General features: G+C 44.3%; 1 protein-coding gene across 7 annotated transcripts in view; it reads left to right on the top strand.

The window, feature by feature from the left end:
- Nucleotides 1–19824, top strand: part of cdk5rap2 (CDK5 regulatory subunit associated protein 2) — a 68308-nt gene extending 48484 nt beyond the window's left edge. For 5 of the 7 annotated variants that reach the window (XM_082956257.1, XM_014142136.3, XM_082956260.1 and 2 more), the window contains 13 exons: nt 2968–3363; nt 3524–3649; nt 3770–3886; nt 4093–4282; nt 9818–9945; nt 11883–12101; nt 15618–15659; nt 15856–16130; nt 16329–16466; nt 16856–16994; nt 18599–18645; nt 18760–18814; nt 19281–19824. In XM_082956257.1, the coding sequence (XP_082812383.1) occupies nt 2968–3363; nt 3524–3649; nt 3770–3886; nt 4093–4282; nt 9818–9945; nt 11883–12101; nt 15618–15659; nt 15856–16130; nt 16329–16466; nt 16856–16994; nt 18599–18645; nt 18760–18814; nt 19281–19414 (2006 nt within the window). In that variant the 3' untranslated portion in view covers nt 19415–19824. The remainder of the gene's footprint in view (nt 1–2967; nt 3364–3523; nt 3650–3769; nt 3887–4092; nt 4283–9817; nt 9946–11882; nt 12102–15617; nt 15660–15855; nt 16131–16328; nt 16467–16855; nt 16995–18598; nt 18646–18759; nt 18815–19280) is intronic. The other 2 variants (XM_082956256.1, XM_082956269.1) reach the window with 2 other exon arrangements.
- Nucleotides 19825–19891: the final 67 nt, after the last annotated feature.

The raw sequence follows: 19891 nt of genomic DNA, 5'->3' as shown, positions 1-19891 counted from the left end.
GACACATTTTCCCTAGTTAAAAGAAATTCATGTTAGCAGGCAATATTAAATAAATATGCAGGTTTAAAAATATATACTTGTGTATTGATTTTAAGAAAGGCATTGATGTTTAAGGTTGGAGCAACGTGTACCTACGCGATTATATGCAACGCAGGACAGGCTAGATAAACTAGTAATATCATCAACCATGTGTAGTTAACTAGTGATTATGATTGATTGATTATTAGTTTTTTATAAGATAAGTTTAATGCTAGCTAGCAACTTACCTTGGCTTCTTACCGCATTCGCGTAACAGGCAGGCTCCGTGGAGTGCAATGTAAAGCAGGTGGTTAGAGCGTTAGACTAGTTAACCGTAAGGTTGCAAGATTAAATCCCCGAGCTGACAAGTTAAAAATCTGTCGTTCTGCCCCTGAACAAGGCAGTTAACCTTTTAGGGACAGACGTTCCGCTAGCGGAACACCTCACCAATATCCAATGGTAGAGCGTGGCGCGAAATACAAATACCTCAAATGCAATAACTTAAATTTCTCAAACATATGACTATTTTACACCATTTTAAAGACTAGACTCTCGTTAATCTAACCACATTGTCCGATTTCAAAAAGGCTTTACAGCGAAAGCAAAACATTAGATTATGTCAGGAGAGTACCCTGCCAAAAATAATCACACAGCCATTTTCAAAGCAAGCATAGACATTTTTTTTTTAGACATTTTAGTCATTTAGCAGACGCTCTTATCCAGAGCGACTTACAGTAATGAATGCATACATTTCATTTCATGCATTTTTTTGTACTGGCCCCCCGTGGGAATCGAACCCACAACCCTGGCGTTGCAAACTTCCGGTGAATTTACTAAATTACTCATGATAAACGTTCACAAAAAACATAATTATTTTAAGAATTATAGATACAGAACTCCTTTATGCAATCGCGGTGTCAGATTTTAAAATAGCTTTTCGGCGAAAGCACATTTTGCAATATTCTGAGTAGATAGCTCGGCCATCACAGGCTAGCTAATTTGACACCTACCAAGTTTGGTGCTCACTAAACTCAGAATTACTATAAAAACAATTGGATTACCTTTGCTGTTCTTCGTCAGAATGCACTCCCAGGACTTCTACTTCAACAACAAATGTTGTTTTGGTTCCAAATAATCCATAGTTATATTGAAATAGGTCCGTTTTGTTCGTGCGTTGAGGTCACTATCCGAAGGGTGACGCGTGAGCGCATTTCGTGACAAAAAAAAATCGAAATATTCCATTACCGTACTTCGAAGCATGTCAAACGCTGTTTAAAATCAATTTTTATGCTATTTTTCTCGTAAAATAGCGATAATATTCCAACCGGGCGACGTTGTATTCATTCAAAGGCTGAAAGAAAAAAATGGAGTAGTCTCGTGGACGCGCATCTCCAGTGTCACTTTTCCCAGCCTGACCACTCACAAATTCTCCTGCTGTTTTTCGCCCAGAGACTGGAGACACCCCATTACACTTTCTGGCACCTTCTGAGAGCCAATAGAAGCCTTAGAAAATGTCACGTTACAGCACAGATGCTGTATTTTCGATAGAGATGCTACAGAAGGACAATAAATTGTCAGACAGGGCACTTCCTGTATGGAATCTTCTCAGGTTTTGGCCTGCCATATGAGTTCTGTTATACTCACAGACACCATTCAAACAGTTTTAGAAACTTTAGTGTTTTCTATCCAAATCTACTAATTATATGCATATTCTAGTTTCTGGGCAGGAGTAGTAACCAGATTAAATCGGGTACGTTTTTTATCCGGCCGTGAAAATACTGCCCCCTATCCCAAACAGGTTAACCCACCGTTCCTAGGCCGTCATTGAAAATAAGAATGTGTTGTTAACTGACTTGCCTAGTTAAATAAAGGTGTAAAAAAAAAACGGCCAAATATACCGATTTCCGATTGTTATGAAAACTTGAAATCGGCCCAAATTAATCGGTCGACCTCTAGTGCAGAGTTAAGCTATTCTGGGCTGGTGCCAGATTAACTTTTAGCTCTCCATTAAATATGGATATTGTTCCCCTCTGGGGGCCCAGCTGGGTCCGTGGCGTTGAGATTGCCTTTGAATCCCAGTCAGTCTAATGGTACTTATTTTCCACTCAGGCCCATTGTGGACCAGTCAGGGATCTCGAAAGGACGAAGAGGGCCAGCCAAGGGCAGTACGGGTGTCCGATTACACCCATTACTGTTTTCTCCCCCCTCCTCTCCCTCCATCCCCTCCCCTCTCTCCACTTAGACCTGCATTATTTAGTAGTACCATCTATCTGGTTTAATCTTCAAATTGTGTTTCGCTTTGAGTGTGGACAAAGAGGGCTATTACAAAGATAGATGATGTGTTGTGGGAGGACAGGTGAGAGGAGGGCTACTGAAGAAGAACTCTCTTTTAGCTTAGTCCTGCGGCACTGCAGATGCTAGCGTGTTGCAGTTTTTTACTCATAGGGCTCCTTCCTGAGTGTTGGGCGAAGTGTTCATAGGCTAGGCTAACTTAGCGACAAGTTTGTTGTGCATGGAGTCTAAGCTAACGGGGAGCATTCTATAGTATTAGTTTGAAGGGGCTAGGCTAACCATCAGAGCTGTCATTCAGCCAGTCAGTATAGGTAGCAAGGCTAACCATCAGAGCTGTCATTAAGCCAGTCTGTAGGTAGCAAGGCTAACCATCAGAGCTGTCATTAAGCCAGTCTGTAGGTAGCGAGGCCAACTCTGATACCATGGATGTAAAGGAGGAGAAAATGGAACCAAATGACATAATTCGAGGCTGGTGGAAAATGGCACTTGATGCTACCAAAGATGAATGCATGGGTACATAGGGATATTGTGTGGACTGAGATTATAGTTTTTCTCTCTAGGATTTTGTTTGAGAAATATTTAGGCTACGTCGCACAAAGAAAAATGTTGTAAATAACTTGTTCAAATTTCCTCTAATCCTATACTTCATCCATTCAGCAATGAAAGAGTCCAATGGGGGCTCAACGTCGGCTCCAGAGTCTACAGCCCAGCAGACTGGGGGCGTGGCTAAGGATGGGGGTGTGTCTGTCCCTGGGGTAGTTTCTGGACATAAAGGGAGAGCCAGGCAGCTCCAGGGCCTGCAGAGAGAGAATGGGCGCCTGGTGGAGCAGCTGAGGAGCAGCGAGGAGCTTAACGCTACGCTGCGCAGCGAGCTGGACCTCCACCGCTCTATCCTGGTCCAGGGGATCTCCACGCCACTACACACCCAGGGAGAGGGGCTGGGGCAGAGCCAGGGACTGGCTGGGGGGTCACCACAGAACAGGGAGGACCAGAGGGGAGAGGGACACCCAGCCTCACAGCAGGATCCTACCCAGCTACGCAGCATGAACCCAGGTACAGAGCCAGGAGTGGGTGGTGATCGTCATGTCTGAGTGGGGATTATAGGCCTGTAGTTGTTTCTAATGGTATGTTCATTGGATCTGTATGTGTTAGTGACACTTGTCCTCACAAGGTTAGAAAAACGTGTGTGTATTTTGACTGACATTGTTGTCAGACCTGTTAGCAGAGCACCTGTTGGAGATCAGAGCCCTGAGACAGCGTCTGGAGGAGACCATCTACAACAACGACCGGCTCAGAGAACAGCTGGAGAGAAGACTGGGCGAGGTGGAGAGAGACCCAGGTACACACACCTCTACCTCGCTCTCTCTATGTTCATATTTGCATAGTCACACTGACTGGCTGAGATGGATACTCACACAGAGCATATTGTGTTTGACTTCCTCCTCAATGATGAACTTAGCAGCCACCAACATCTTCATCCACGGTACGGAGGAGCAGGGCCAGCTGACCAGCGAGCTGCGGTTCCTCTGGGGACAGAACCAGGCCCTGAAGGAGCAGCTCAACCTGGGCTCCAGAGGTACCACTAACGAGTAGCTGCTTTCCCCACATACTAGTGTGTTTGTGATTCCTGAATTGATTGATCCCACAACCTGGGCATTGCTAGCCTCATGCTCTTACCAACTGAGCCACAAAATGTCCCCAATATAGCAGAGGGAGAATAATAGCCCATTTTGTTGTCTATCCTATTAATGTTATATTTAAATATTATTATGATCTCTCCAGACAAGCAGAAGGAGAACGAGAAGCTGCGTGAGGCGCTGGCCAGACGGACGGCCAAGCTGGAGCAGAGCAGGAAGGAGTGTGAGGTCCTGAGACAGGAACACGCACGTCTTCAGGACCGCCTGGACAGGAGCATCCTGGAACACACGCACCTCCAGGACACACTGCAATACAGCCGCCAGGAGATCCACAGGTAATATACAGAAACACACACACACACACACACACACACACACACACACACACACACACACACACACACACAGGCAAAGCACGTTTGTGGTGATTCATATGTTGATGTAAATAATATTTTCTGGTCTGTGGTGTGTAATTTTATTTAACCTTAATTTAACCAGGCAAGTCAGTTAAGAACAAATTGTTATTTACAATGACGCCCTACCAAAAGGCCTTCTGCAAGGACAGGGCCTGGGATTAAAATAAATAAATAAATGCAATATAAATATAAGACAAAACACACATCACAACAAGAGAGACAACACTACATAAAGAGACACCTAAGACAACAACATAGCAAGGCAGCAGCACATGACAACACAGCATGGTAGCAACATAACAACAACATGGTAGCAACACATGGTAGTAGCACAAAACATGGTACAAACATTATTGGGCACAGACAACAGCACAAAGGGCAAGAAGGTAGAGACAACAATACATCACACAATGAGGAGCAACCAGAAGCAACACTTGACACATTTATGAAATTGCTTATTCCAGTTACTAATAAGCACGCACCCATTAAGAACATGACTGTAAAAACTGTTAAATCCCATTGGATTGTTGAGGAATTGAACAATTGTAAGGTTGAGAGGGATGAGGCAAAAGGTATGGCAAATAAGTCTGGCAGCCCAACTGATTGGAAAACGTACTGCAAATTAAGAAATAGAGTGACTAAACTCAATAAAAATGAACTATACTATGAAATAAAGATCAATTATATAAAGAATGATAGTAAAAAGCTACGGGCACCTTAAATGAAATCTTGGGGGGAAAAGCCAACTCGGCTCCATCGTTCATTGAATCAGATGGCTCATTCATCACAAAGCCCACTGATATTGCCAACTACTTTAATGATTCTTTTCATTGGCAAGATGAGCAAACTTAGGGATGACATGCCAGCAACAAACGCTGACACTACACATCCAAGTACATCAGACCAAATTATGAAAGACAAGAATTGTACTTTTGAATTCTGTGAAGTCAGTGTGGAAGAGTTGACAAAATGATTCTTGTCTATCAACATTGACAAGCCACCGGGGTCTGACAATCTGGATGGAAAATTAGTGAGGATAATAACAGACAATATTGCCACTCCTATTTGCCACATCTTCAATTTAAGCCTACTAGAAAGTGTAGGTCATTCCGCTACCCAAGAATGGTAAGCCACCTTTTACTGGCTCAAATAGCCGATCAATCAGCCTGTTACCAACCCTTAGTAAACTTCTGGATTTTTTGGGGGGACCAGATACAATGCTATTTCACAGTAAACAAATTGACAACAGACTTTAAGCGCGCTTATAGGGAAGGGCACTCAACAAGCACAGCACTAACATAAATGACTGATTGGCTGAGAGAAATTGATGATACAATTGTGGGGGCTGTTTTGTTAGACTTCAGTGCAGTTTTTGACATTATCGATCATAGTCTGCTGCTGGAAAAACGTATGTGTTATGGCTTTACACCCCCTGCTAAAATGTGGATAAAGAGTTACTTGTCTAACAGAACACAGAGGGTGTTGTTTAATGGAAGTCTATCAAATATAATCCAGTTAGAATCAGGAATTCCCCAGGGTAGCTGTTTAGGCCCCTTTGCTTTTTCAATTTTTACTAACGACATGCCACTGACTTTGAGTAAAGCCAGAGTGTCTATGTATGCGGATGACTCAACACTATACACGTCAGCTACTACAGCGACTGAAATGACTGCAACACTTAAAAAGAGCTGCAGTTAATTTCAGAGTGGGTGGCAAGGAGTTCACTCTAAATATTTCTAAAACTAAAAGCATTGTATTAGGAACAAATCACTCATTAAACCCTAAACCTCAACTAAAACTTATAATGAATAATGTGGAAATTGAGCAAGTTGAGATGACTAAACTGCTTGGAGTAACCCTAGATTGTCATGGTCAAAACATATTGATACAGTAGTAGCTAAGTTGGGGGAAAGTCTGTCCGTAATAAAGCGATGCTCTGCCTTCTTAACAACACTATCAACAAGACACGTCCTACAGGCCCTAGTTTTGTTGCAAATTGACAACTGTTCAGTCGTGTGGTCAGGTGCCACATAAAAGGACTTAAGAAAATTGCAATTGGATGTACACAGAGCTAATATTAATAATATGCATGTCAATCTCTCTTGGCTCAAAGTGGAGGAGAGATTGACTTCATCACTACTTGTATTTATGAGCGGTATTGCATGTTGAATGCATCGAGCTGTCTGTCTAAACTACTGGCACACAGCTCGGACACCCATGCATACCCCACAAGACATGCCACGAGGTCTCTTCACAGTCCCCAAGTCCAGCACAGACTATGGGAGGCACACAGTACTACATAGATCCATGACTACATGGAACTCTATTCCACATCAAGTAACTGATGCAAGCAGTAAAATTAGATTAAAAAACACCTTATTGAACAGCGGGGACTGTGAAGCAACACAGACGCATGCATACACACACACACGATAACATACGCACTATATACACACATAAACATGGCTTTAGTACTGTAGATATGTGGTAGTGGTGGAGTAGGGGCTTGAGGGCACACAGTGTGTTGTGAATGTATTGTAATGTTTTTAAAATTGTATAAACTGCCTTAATTTTGTTGGACCCCAGGAAGAGTAGCTGCCGCTTTGGCAGCAGCTAATGGGTATCCATAATAAATACAAATACAAACTCCTAAATACACACACACATACACACAGGGTGCATAAACACACACTCACACAGGGCACACCATACTCAACACACACACAAACCCCAGGTGGAAATGGAGAGGAGAGGTGATACTGCTGTGGAGAAGTAGACTCCTGGTATTGGGTGTCATCCTCACTCAACTGTGTCACTGGGAGACCAAGGTCGTGAGTCACCAAGGTCATGTAAGCCAGGTATTCCCAAACTGGGGTAGTGTTTTTTTTTTTCTTCCCATTTTCAAACAGGACATTTATATTTTCCAACGGGGCTATACATTTGGGTGATTTTTGTAATTTTTTTTCTTGCCTGTGTACCCTCGTTTCACTGCCAAAAATAAAGTTAAACCATCTAGTGTTCAGTTAAATAACAACACAATGTCAAATACAGGTAGCCTAGTCAAATAATTAACATCCAATCACATTAACTGTTACTCTCTCGTAGGAAACCTTCACTCTTGCGCAGACATTTAGAAACTAAACATGACAATTTGAAAAAAATAAGCCACAGGTGTTTTTGGAGCGAGAATAAAGACGACTTTCGAGTAGTAAGACATGTACAAAAGCAACAGATACCATTAATAAGAAGGGGCTAGAAGCGTCTTATATGGTGAGCTATCGAGTGGCTAGGACAGGCAAGCCCCATACTATTGTGGAGGACGTAATTCTTGGAGGATATGGCTGGGACAATGTTTGGGGGTAAAAGGCCAAAAAAACTATACAGACAATGCCTTCATCAAACACTTTCACGACGCATCGGTGACATGACAGGAGATGTTTTGAAACAATTACTGCTTCGCATACAAGCCAATGAATTATATGCATTACAGCTGGATGAGTCAACAGACGTGGCGGGCCTGGCACAGCTCCTGGTATATGTCGGTTATGTTTATGGGGGTTCAATTAAGGAAGACATCCTCTTCTGGAAACCAGGACAACATGAGGATATTTTTAAAGTACTGGACAGCTTTGTGACATCAAATGGACTTTGGTGGTCAAGATGTGTTGGTATCTGTACTGATGGTGCAAAAGCCATGACAGGGAGACATCATGGAGTGGTAACGCGCGTGCAAGCAGTTGCTCCCGACGCCACTTGGGTACACTGCAGCATCCACCGAGAGGCTCTTGCTGCCAAGGGAATGCCTGACATCTTGAAAGACGTTTTGGACACTACAGTGAAAATGGTTAACTTTTTTTAAAGCAAGGCCCCTGAACTCTTGTGTATTTTCTGCATTATGCAATGATATGGGCAGCGACCATGTACAGTGAGGGGAGAAAAAAGTATTTGATCCCCTGCTGATTTTGTACGTTTTCCCACTGACAAAGAAAGGATCAGTCTATAATTTTAATGGTAGGTTTATTTGAACAGTGAGAGACAGAATAACAACAAAAAATCCAGAAAAACACATGTCAAAAATGTTATAAATTGATTTGCAGGTTAATGAGGGAAATAAGTATTTGACCCCTCTGCAAAACATGACTTAGTACTTGGTGGCAAAACCCTTGTTGGCAATCACAGAAGTCAGACGTTTCTTGGAGTTGGCCACCAGGTTTGCACACATCTCAGGAGGGATTTTGTCCCACTCCTCTTTGCAGATCTTCTCCAAGTCATTAAGGTTTCGAGGCTGACGTTTGGTAACTCGAACGTTCAGCTACCCCCCACAGATTTTCTATGGGATTAAGGTCTGGAGACTGGCTAGGCCACTCCAGGACCTTAATGTACTTCTTCTTGAGCCACTCCTTTGTTGCCTTGGCCATGTGTTTTGGGTCATTGTCATGCTGGAATACACATTTTCAATGCCCTAGCTGAGGGAAGGAGGTTCTCACCCAAGATTTGACGGGACACGGCCCCGTCCATCGTCCCTTTGATGCGGTGAAGTTGTCCTGTCCCCTTAGCAGAAAAACACGAGATGGCTAAATAAAGAGCAAAATTATTGATTATTATTTGTGCCCTGGTCCTATAAGAGCTCTTCCCATGAGCCGGGTTGTAACAAAAACTCACATTCATTCTTATGTTTAATAAATGTATCGTATTGTGTGTGTGTGTGTGTGTGTGTGTGTGTGTGTGTGTGTGTGTGTGGCAGGCTTACAGTGATGGCAAAAACAATATTTGAGAATGTGCAGAACCTGGTGCATTTCTATTGGGCACAAAATGATCTAGAGGGGGTACGTAGCTGGAGGTTAAATGTTTGAAGGGGTACGGGACTATAAAAAGTTTGGGAACCACAGATGTAAGGGATACCACATTAGTGTGTTCTCAGGTTGCAGAGTGTAATGGTGTCAGTAATGATGAACGTACAATGTCATGCAATTGGTTAATTTGTGTACTTTCAAGTTGCATGGCAAGATTGAAGTGCTGATTTTCTCAGTGTATACTGTGACTGGTCTCTGTCTTGTCTCCACTAATGCAGTGTAGATGTGATGTGTTAGTCACTGGTGCAGTGTAGATGTGATGGTAAATGTGGGTGTTTCGTTGGGTTGCTACTGGGGCGGCAGGTAGCCTAGTGGTTAGAGCGTTGGGCCAGTAACCGAACGGTTGCTGGATCGAATCCCCGAGCTGACAAGGTAAAAATCTGTCTTTCTGCCCCTGAGCAAGGCAGTTAACTCACTGTTTCCCGGGCGTTGAAGACGTGGATGACGATTAAGGCAGCCCCCCGCAGCTCTCTGATTCAGAGGGGTTGGGTTAAATGTGGAAGACACATTTCAGTTGTACAACTGACTAGGTATCCCCAATTCCCTATACTGTGTGTGTGCAACTTGCTTGTATACCCGTCCTAAACGTGTGTTCCTCTAGGTTGCAGTGTGAGGTGAAGATGCAGAGACAGCAGCTGTCAGACAGTCAACACCTCCTCCAGTCTCTACGTGTGGAGCTGCAGGTCTACGAACAGATCAACACCAGCACTGGGACACACAAGCACACAGGTAGTGTCCTACAAGCACACAGGTAGTGTCCTACAAGCACACAGGTAGTGTCTTACAAGCACACAGGTAGTGTCTTACAAGCACACAGGTAGTGTCTTACAAGCACACAGGTAGTGTCTTACAAGCACACAGGTAGTGTCCTACAAGCACACAGGTAGTGTCTTACAAGCACACAGGTAGTGTCTTACAAGCACACAGGTAGTGTCCTACAAGCACACAGGTAGTGTCCTACAAGCACACAGGTAGTGTCCTACAAGCACACAGGTAGTGTCCTACAAGCACACAGGTAGTGTCCTACAAGCACACAGGTAGTGTCCTACAAGCACACAGGTAGTGTCCTACAAGCACACAGGTAGTGTCTTACAAGCACACAGGTAGTGTCCTACAAGCACACAGGTAGTGTCCTACAAGCACACAGGTAGTGTCTTACAAGCACACAGGTAGTGTCCTACAAGCACACAGGTAGTGTCTTACAAGCACACAGGTAGTGTCCTACAAGCACACAGGTAGTGTCCTACAAGCACACAGGTAGTGTCCTACAAGCACACAGGTAGTGTCCTACAAGCACACAGGTAGTGTCTTACAAGCACACAGGTAGTGTCCTACAAGCACACAGGTAGTGTCCTACAAGCACACAGGTAGTGTCCTACAAGCACACAGGTAGTGTCCTACAAGCACACAGGTAGTGTCCTACAAGCACACAGGTAGTGTCCTACAAGCACACAGGTAGTGTCCTACAAGCACACAGGTAGTGTCCTACAAGCACACAGGTAGTGTCCTACAAGCACACAGGTAGTGTCCTACAAGCACACAGGTAGTGTCCTACAAGCACACAGGTAGTGTCTTACAAGCACACAGGTAGTGTCCTACAAGCACACAGGTAGTGTCCTACAAGCACACAGGTAGTGTCTTACAAGCACACAGGTAGTGTCCTACAAGCACACAGGTAGTGTCTTACAAGCACACAGGTAGTGTCCTACAAGCACACAGGTAGTGTCCTACAAGCACACAGGTAGTGTCCTACAAGCACACAGGTAGTGTCCTACAAGCACACAGGTAGTGTCTTACAAGCACACAGGTAGTGTCCTACAAGCACACAGGTAGTGTCCTACAAGCACACAGGTAGTGTCTTACAAGCACACAGGTAGTGTCCTACAAGCACACAGGTAGTGTCCTACAAGCACACAGGTAGTGTCCTACAAGCACACAGGTAGTGTCTTACAAGCACACAGGTAGTGTCCTACAAGCACACAGGTAGTGTCTTACAAGCACACAGGTAGTGTCCTACAAGCACACAGGTAGTGTCCTACAAGCACACAGGTAGTGTCCTACAAGCACACAGGTAGTGTCCTACAAGCACACAGGTAGTGTCTTACAAGCACACAGGTAGTGTCTTACAAGCACACAGGTAGTGTCTTACAAGCACACAGGTAGTGTCTTACAAGCACACAGGTAGTGTCTTACAAGCACACAGGTAGTGTCTTACAAGCACACAGGTAGTGTCTTACAAGCACACAGGTAGTGTCTTACAAGCACACAGGTAGTGTCTTACAAGCACACAGGTAGTGTCTTACAAGCACACAGGTAGTGTCTTACAAGCACACAGGTAGTGTCTTACAAGCACACAGGTAGTGTCTTACAAGCACACAGGTAGTGTCTTACAAGCACACAGGTAGTGTCTTACAAGCACACAGGTAGTGTCTTACAAGCACACAGGTAGTGTCTTACAAGCACACAGGTAGTGTCTTACAAGCACACAGGTAGTGTCTTACAAGCACACAGGTAGTGTCTTACAAGCACACAGGTAGTGTCTTACAAGCACACAGGTAGTGTCTTACAAGCACACAGGTAGTGTCCTACAAGCACACAGGTAGTGTCCTACAAGCGCGTGCACACACACACTTGTCGCTTAGTTGTTTCTGACATTCCCTCTCTAGAGTCCAGTGGTACAGCCCAACAGTCTGGTCCTGGTTCAGGGTCTGGGTCGAACCAAGTGGACCTGGGGGAGCTGCTGTCAGAGATCCGCCACCTGAGGCTGCAGCTGGAGAGGAGCATCCAGACCAACACATCCCTGAGGCAGAGACTGGAGGAACAGCTGCTCAGAGGTCCCAACCGCCCAGATACCATCAATATCAACTATCTACTGGCTACTTCAGGTACAGTGAGCTCCAGAAGTATTGGGACAGTGACAATATTTTTGTTGTTTTGGCTCTGTACTCCCGCACTTTGGATTTGAAATGAAACAATGACTGAGGTTAAAGTGCAGACTGTCAGGGTATTTTTATCCATATCAAGGGAACTCTTTAAGAAAGAACAGCACTTTTTGTAGATGTGCCCAATATAAATGTTTTGTCATAGAAATGAATGGTAAATTATGTATTGTGTCATTTTGGAGTCACTTGTATTGTAAATAAGAATATAATATATTTCCAAACACTTCTACATTAATATGAATGCTACCATGATTAAGGATAGTCCTGAATGAATCGTGAATAATTATGAATGAGAAGGTTAGAGGCATAAATATCATACCCCCCCATGTTATTGTAATGGTGAGAGGTTAGCATGTCTTGGGAGTATGCTAACCTCCCATGTTATTGTAATGGTGAGAGGTTAGCATGTCTTCGGGGTATGCTAACCTCCCATGTTATTGTAATGGTGAGAGGTTAGCATGTCTTGGGAGTATGCTAACCTCCCATGTTATTGTAATGGTGAGAGGTTAGCATGTCTTGGGAGTATGCTAACCTCCCATGTTATTGTAATGGTGAGAGGTTAGCATGTCTTGGGAGTATGCTAACCTCCCATGTTATTGTAATGGTGAGAGGTTAGCATGTCTTGGGGGATTTATTTTGGCTTTTATTTCTTTCATCACATTCCCAGTGGGTCAGAAGTTTACATATACCTTGACTTTGTTGTCCTTAAGCCATTTTGCCACAACTTTGGAAGTATGCTTGGGGTCATTGTCCATTTGGAAGACCCATTTGCGACCAAGCTTTAACTTCCTGACTGATGTCTTGAGATGTTGCTTCAATATGTCCACATCATTTTCCATCCTCATGATGCCATCTATTTTGTGAAGTGAACCTGTCCCTCCTGCAGCAAAGCACCCCCACAACATGATACTGCCACCCCCGTGCTTCAGTTGGGATGGTGTTCTTCAGCTTGCAAGCGTCCCCCTTTTTCCTCCAAACATAACGATGGCCAAACAGTTCTATTTTTGTTTCATCAGACCAGAGGACATTTCTCCAAAAAGTATGATCTTTGTCCCCATGTGGAGTTGCAAACCATAGTCTAGCTTTTTTTATGGCAGTTTTGGAGCAGTGGCTACTTCCTTGCTGATCAGCCTTTTAGGTTATGTCGATTTAGGACTCGTTTTACTGTGGATATAGATACTTTTGTACCTGTTTCCTCCAGCATCTTCACAAGGTCCTTTGCTGTTGTTCTGGGATTGATTTGCACTTTTCGGACCAAAATACGTTCATCTCTAGGAGACAGAACACATCTCCTTCCTGAGCGGTATGACGGCTGCTTGGTCCCATGGTGTTTATACTTGCGTACTATTGTTTGTACCGATGAACGTGGTACCTTCAGGCATTTGGAAATTGCTCCCAAGGATGAACCAGACTTGTGGAGGTCTCCAATTTTTTTTTCTGAGGTCTTGGTTGATTTCTTTTGATTTTCCCATGATGTCAAGCAAATAGGCATTGAGTTTGAAGGTAGGCCTTGAAATACATCCACAGGTACACCTCCAATTGACTCAAATTATGTCAGTTAGCCTATAAGAAGCTTCTAAAGCCAACTTAGGCACAGTCAACTTAGTGTATGTAAGCTTCTCACCCACTGAAATTGTGATACAGTGAATAAGTGAAATAATCTGTCTGTAAACAATTGTTGGACAGATTACGTGTCATGCACACAGTAGATGTCCTAACCGACTTGCCAAAACTATAGTTTGTTAACAAGAAATTTGTGGAGTGGTTGAAAAACGAGTTTTAATGACTCCAACCTAAGTGTATGTAAACTTCGACTTCAACTGTACTCACCCTCTGATTGGCACACATACACAATCCATGTCTCAATTGTCTCAAGGCTTAAAAGTCCTTCTTTAACAAGTACCACAAATAAGGGATCATAGCATTCACCTCGTCAGTCTGTCATGGAAAGAGCAGAGTTCCTAATGTTTAGTGCACTCTGTATGTACAAAAAGTGCTGCCATTTCTAAACAGTTCACCCGATAGGGATACAAATACCCTCTGACAGTCTGCACTTTAACCTCACAGACGTTGTTTCATTTCAAATCCAAAGTGCTGGAGTACAGAGCCAAAACATGTGTCACTGTCCCAATACTTTTGGAGCTAAACACAAGTATGTGGACACCCATTCAAATGAGTGAATTCGGCTATTTCAGCCACACCCGTTGCTGACAGGTGTATAAAATCGAGCACACGGCCAAGCAATCTCCATTCACAAACATTGGCAGTAGAATGGCCTTACTGAAGAACTCAGTGACTTTCAATGTGGCACCATCATAGGATTCCGCCTTTTCAACAAATTTGTCAAATTGCTGCCCTGCTAGAGCTGCCCCGGTCAACTGGAAGTGATGTTATTGTGAAGTGAAAACATCTAGGCGCAACAACGACTCAACCTCGAAGTGGTAGCCACACAAGCTCACAGAACAGGGCCCCCGAGTACTGAAGTGCGTAGTGTGTAAAAATCTTATGTCCTCGGATGCAACACTCACTACCAAGTTCCAAACTGCCTCTGGAAGCAACGTCAGCACAAGAACTGTTAGTCGGGAGCTTCATGAAATGGGTTTCCATGGCCGAGCAGCTGCACATAAGCCTAAGATCACCATACTCAATGCCAAGCGTCGGCTGGAGTGGTGTAAAGCTCGCCGCCATTGGACTCTGGAGCAGTGGAAACACGTGAATCGAGCTTCACCCTCTGGCAGTCCTACGGACGAATCTGGGTTTGGTGTATGCCAGGAGAACGCTACCTGCCCCAATGCATAGTGCCAACTAAAGATTGGTGGAGGAGGAATAATGGTCTGGGGCTGTTTTTAATGGTTCGGGCCCCTTAGTTCCAGTGAAGGGAAATCTTAATGACATTCTAGACGATTTGGTGCTTCCAACTTTGTGGCAACAGTTTGGGGAAGGCCCTTTTTTGTTTCAACATGACAATGCCCCTGTGCACAAAGTGAGGTCCATACAGAAATGGTTTGAGGTCGGTATGGAAGAACTTCACTGGCCTGCACACAGCCCTGACCTCAACCCCATCAAACACCTTTGGGATGAATTGGAACAACAACTGCGAGCCAGACCTAATCGGTCAACATCAGTGCCTGACCTCACTAATGTCCCAGTAGCAATGTTCCAACATCTAGTGGAAAGCCTTCCCATAAGAGTGGAGGCTGTTATAGCAGCATAGGTGGGACCAAGTCCTTATTAATGCCAATGATTTTGGAATGAGATGTTCGACAGGCAGGTGCCCACATACTTTTGGTCATGGAGTGTATATAGTATAGAGGTAGAAATCCATACACACTATCATGTACTACCCACGTCAGGTAGGATATATATATATGTACTCGCTCTCTCACTGAACGCACGCACACCCAGATTCAACCATAAAGTCCCGTGGCATAAACATTTGTCCTATGTTGTGTGTTCCAGAGGATATAGGCTGTGATCCTCCCCGCCACTCCTCCTCTCATGGTGAGAACCCACAGCACACCCAATCCACAATGTACTGTATGTTACTGGCCTGTAGCTACACCACAACAAATGTCACATTTGTATAATGTCAATAAGTTAGAGGTGAGTAACTGTGTATAACATCAATGAACGTCTGTCAGATAGTTACCAGTCATTAACGGTGTGTGTGTGTGTGTGTGTGTGTTCTCTCTGCCAGATCTGAAGCGTCAAGCCCAGTCGGAGATGGACGCCATGTCACAGTGTAGTAACAGTTCTGGGGACAGTGTCTCTGGCTCGGCTCCCCCTCCATCCCGCCTGGTGCCCGGCCACCGCTTGTGGGCCAACCGCCAAGGGCGCCATATCCTGGGTCTTATCGAGGACCACAATGCCCTGCGGAAGCAGATCTCCGAGGGAAGGCGGCTCACCCGCACCATGGACACACACCTGCAGGAGTGTGTCTGCACACTCAGCCAGCAGGGGACTGACAGGAGGGTAAATACAACCGTCTCTTTTGAGCACATTCCCTTGTTTAATACATGTTAGACTTTCCTGTTTCCTGCTCAGGTGAAGTCCAGCCAACTGCATGTAGTATTTGAAAGTCATTCGTACAGTAAATTGCTGTAATAATTCATTACATTTTCTATGTGTTCGACTGTGTATATTGAGCCAGTGTTGTGTGTTATTGTCCAGGTGGTGGAGCAGGGTCCCCTGAAGGCTCTGTCCAGCAGTGTGAACACCATGCAGCGGGTCCTGGAGGAGGCTGGCCAGCTGCTCAAACTGGTCTGGAGGGTATCCCTGCCCTCTCGCACCGCGACCAGCAACCAGCAGGTACACACTCGCACACACACACACCCTCTCAACTCAGTCTTCAGTGCACACACAACAAGACTCTCTACATGATAAGTAAACACATTTTTCCCACAAATTATAAATAGATATATTAATACTGTCCACACAGTCTATACACAAAGGTTAAAAAGTAAACATTAGTGGAGACACCTTATCAGTTAAGGAGACTGCATGCATAATGTTTGCTGGCGCTACACTTTTGCTAACTATATGTCTCCAGGGTGTCTCAGTCGTGTTTACGTTTGACTAATTGTGACGTAATCCACTTTCCATACTAATTGGGGGTACTGATAAGACCAGTGTAAATGTTGTGGGTGACTCAGTCATGAAGTAACAATTCTTCCTCCCTCCACCCTTCCCTCTCCCAGGATGAGCTGTTGAAGAATGAGATAGCGAGTCTGAAGAGCCGTCTGTCCCAGCAGGAGCGGATGCTGAGCGGTGCAGTCAAACGGCTGCGGACCACCAACCAGCTCAAAGAGGGCATGGAGAGGGTCATTATTGACCAGCGTAAGAACTCACTTCACCTCCCATGCTTGAGAGAATAATGATAATGCATTTGATTGAGAATTAATGCAACGCTTTCATATTATACTGAAGCAAATATAAACAATTTCAAAGATTTTACTGAGTTACAGTTCATGTAAGGAAATCAGTCGATTGAAGACCCTCATCTATGGATTCACATGACTGGGAATACAGATGTGCATCTGTTGGTCACAGATACCTTAAAAACAAAAAAGTAGGGGCATGGATCAGAAAACTAGTCAGTATCTGGTGTGACCACCATTTGCCTCATGCAGTGTGACACATCTCCTTCACATAGAGTTGATCAGGCTGTTGATTGTGGCCTGTGGAATGTTGTCCCACTCCTCTTCAATGGCTGTGCGAAGTTTCTGGATATTGGCAGGAACTGGAAAACGCTGTTTTACGTCGATTGAGAGCATCCCAAACATGCTCAATGGGTGACATGTCGGGTGAATATGCAGACCATGGAAGAACTGGGACATTTTCAGCTTCTAGGAATTGTGTACAGATCCTTGCGACATGTGGCCGTGCATTATCATGCTGAAACATGAGGTGATGACGGCGGATGAATGGCACGACAATGGGCCTCAGGATCTCATCACGGTGTCTCTGTGCATTCAAATGCAATTGTTTGTTGTCTGTAGCTTATGCCTGCCCATACCATAACCCCACTGCCACCATGGGGCACTCTGTTCACAATGTTGACATAAGCAAACCGCTCACCCACACATGCCATCTGCCCAGTACAGTCGAAACCAGGATTCAATGAAAAGCACACCTCCTGCGTGCCAGTGGCCATCAAAGGTGAGCATTTGCCCACTGAAGTTGGTTAGTCGTCAAACTGCAGTCAGGCCTAGACTCTGGTGAGGACGACAAGCACGCAGATGAGCTTCCCTGAGAAGCTCTTCGGTTGTGCAAACCCACAGTTTCATCAGCTGTCCAGGTGGCTGGTCTCAGACGATCCCGCAGGTGAAGAAGCCGAATGTGGAGGTCCTGGGCTGGTCTGTGGTAGTGAGGCCGGTTGGACGTACTGCCAAATTCTCTAAAATGACGGAGGTGGCTTATGGTTGATAAACTAACATTCAGTTCTCTGGCGGACATTCCTGCAGTCAGCATGCCAATTGCACACTCCCTGAAGTTGAGAGATTTGTGACATTTTAGTGGCCTTTTATGGTCCCCAGCACAAGGTGCACCTGTGTAATGATCATACTGTTTAATATGCCACACCTGTCAGTTGGATGGATTATTTTAGCAAAGGAGAAATGCTCACTAACAGGGATGTACATTTGTGCACAACATTAGAGAATAATCTTTTTGTCCATATGGAAAATGTCTCTAGGATCTTTTATTTCAGCTCATGAAACATGGGACCAACACTTTACATGTTGCGTTTTATATTTTAGTTTAGTAACTCATTCAGATCCTATTCTGAGAATAATTAATGCATTTGATTGAGATCAAATGTATTTATAAAGCCTTTCTTACATCAGTTGATGTACAGAAACCCAGCCTAAAACCCCAAACAGCAAGCGTAGAAGCAGATCCAAACATTTTAATTGACATGATTTGTTATTCTTTCAAACCAGTGTCGTTAACCCACGGAGTGCTGAAGAAGGCCAGAGGGAATCTAGAGGTGAGTCAAAGAATCAGTTTAGACAGACACCAACTCCTTAGCCTTTTCTCTCTAATGTGCCATCTCTTATCGGTCTTTCTTCTCACTCTGTCTAAAAATGTGGACAAATCTCAGACAAATTATTATACCGTCTTTGGGCTGAAAGGCCTGTCTGGAGGACCAGAGGAAGGTAAGTGTGTGAGGGGACAGGGTTTAAGTGTTCTGATGCATGACTTGGTTTGTTCTGTGACCTGGTTTGCTTGCACTGTACTTCACTATTAAAAGTAATAATGACACTTGAGCCGACATCTGCTGCCAACCCAATACTTGGACTGCCTTTAAAAATCAGGTGTGCAGCCTTAGCGTTGCATGAAAAGAAAGACCGGACCAAATGCATGCTGGTCATGCTAGCTCAGCCATCAAGGCTGTTTTGAGTGATATTTCTCTGGTTGGTCTTTGGATTCATATATTGCATGTTGTGTTGTCATCTAAGATTTACCACATTCATTTACATGGGGAAATGTTGATCCACTGGATTTTCAGACCTCAATTTAAAAGCAGATTTAAAGCTATCTGCATGGATCATAATGAGAAGAGACACATTGATCAGCTATTGTATGTATGGTTGGTTAACTGATGTATCCTTGCCTCTACAGGAGGTCCCGGTCAATGGTCAGTGACCATCGGTCCTTCAGGATCCTCCAAGGGAGTGAGTGTCCTCAGCCCCGCCAGACACACTGAATCCCCAGAGGAGAGGAACAGTGACGCCTCATCCCACTGCAGCTACTAGAGCTGCCAGTTCAATAGTCTACGGTGCCTTCCTCTCGTCACCTTTGCTTTGTCTGCACTGATGTGTTATACAGTTCAGCAAAAGCATTACTGGTTTTCCCCTAATCTGTTCAAATTAAGGAAAAGGGGACAAGGAAGCCACTTTACACCTCACTATTGATGTACCCCAACTGTCAGACGCACTGCCTTCAGGCCCCTCCCCTTCATCCCTGCTCTAATGCTTTTTGAGTAACCTTACCCTGAGCTATGCAAATAGTACTGTACTTGCACACCTGACTATCTTGACCTGTTTGGTACAAAAGTTGTAAAAGGAAATGTAACATTCTATCCCTCTTGTAAAATGTCTCCTCCCCCTTAATTTCTTAAGATTGTAATATCCTTTTTATATAATGGATGAAGTCTTTCCTGCGACATTTGACTTGTGGATTCTTGTTTGTATATTGTCCTGGGCGTTGTAGTTTAATGTACAAATGCATAA

Source organism: Salmo salar, chromosome 01 (assembly GCF_965601325.2).
Source record: "Salmo salar chromosome 01, fSalSal1, whole genome shotgun sequence".
In the NCBI taxonomy this organism is placed as follows: Eukaryota; Metazoa; Chordata; class Actinopteri; order Salmoniformes; family Salmonidae; genus Salmo; species Salmo salar.
Note: the sequence above shows the minus strand (reverse complement) of the source record. Positions and strands in the feature narration are given on the sequence as shown.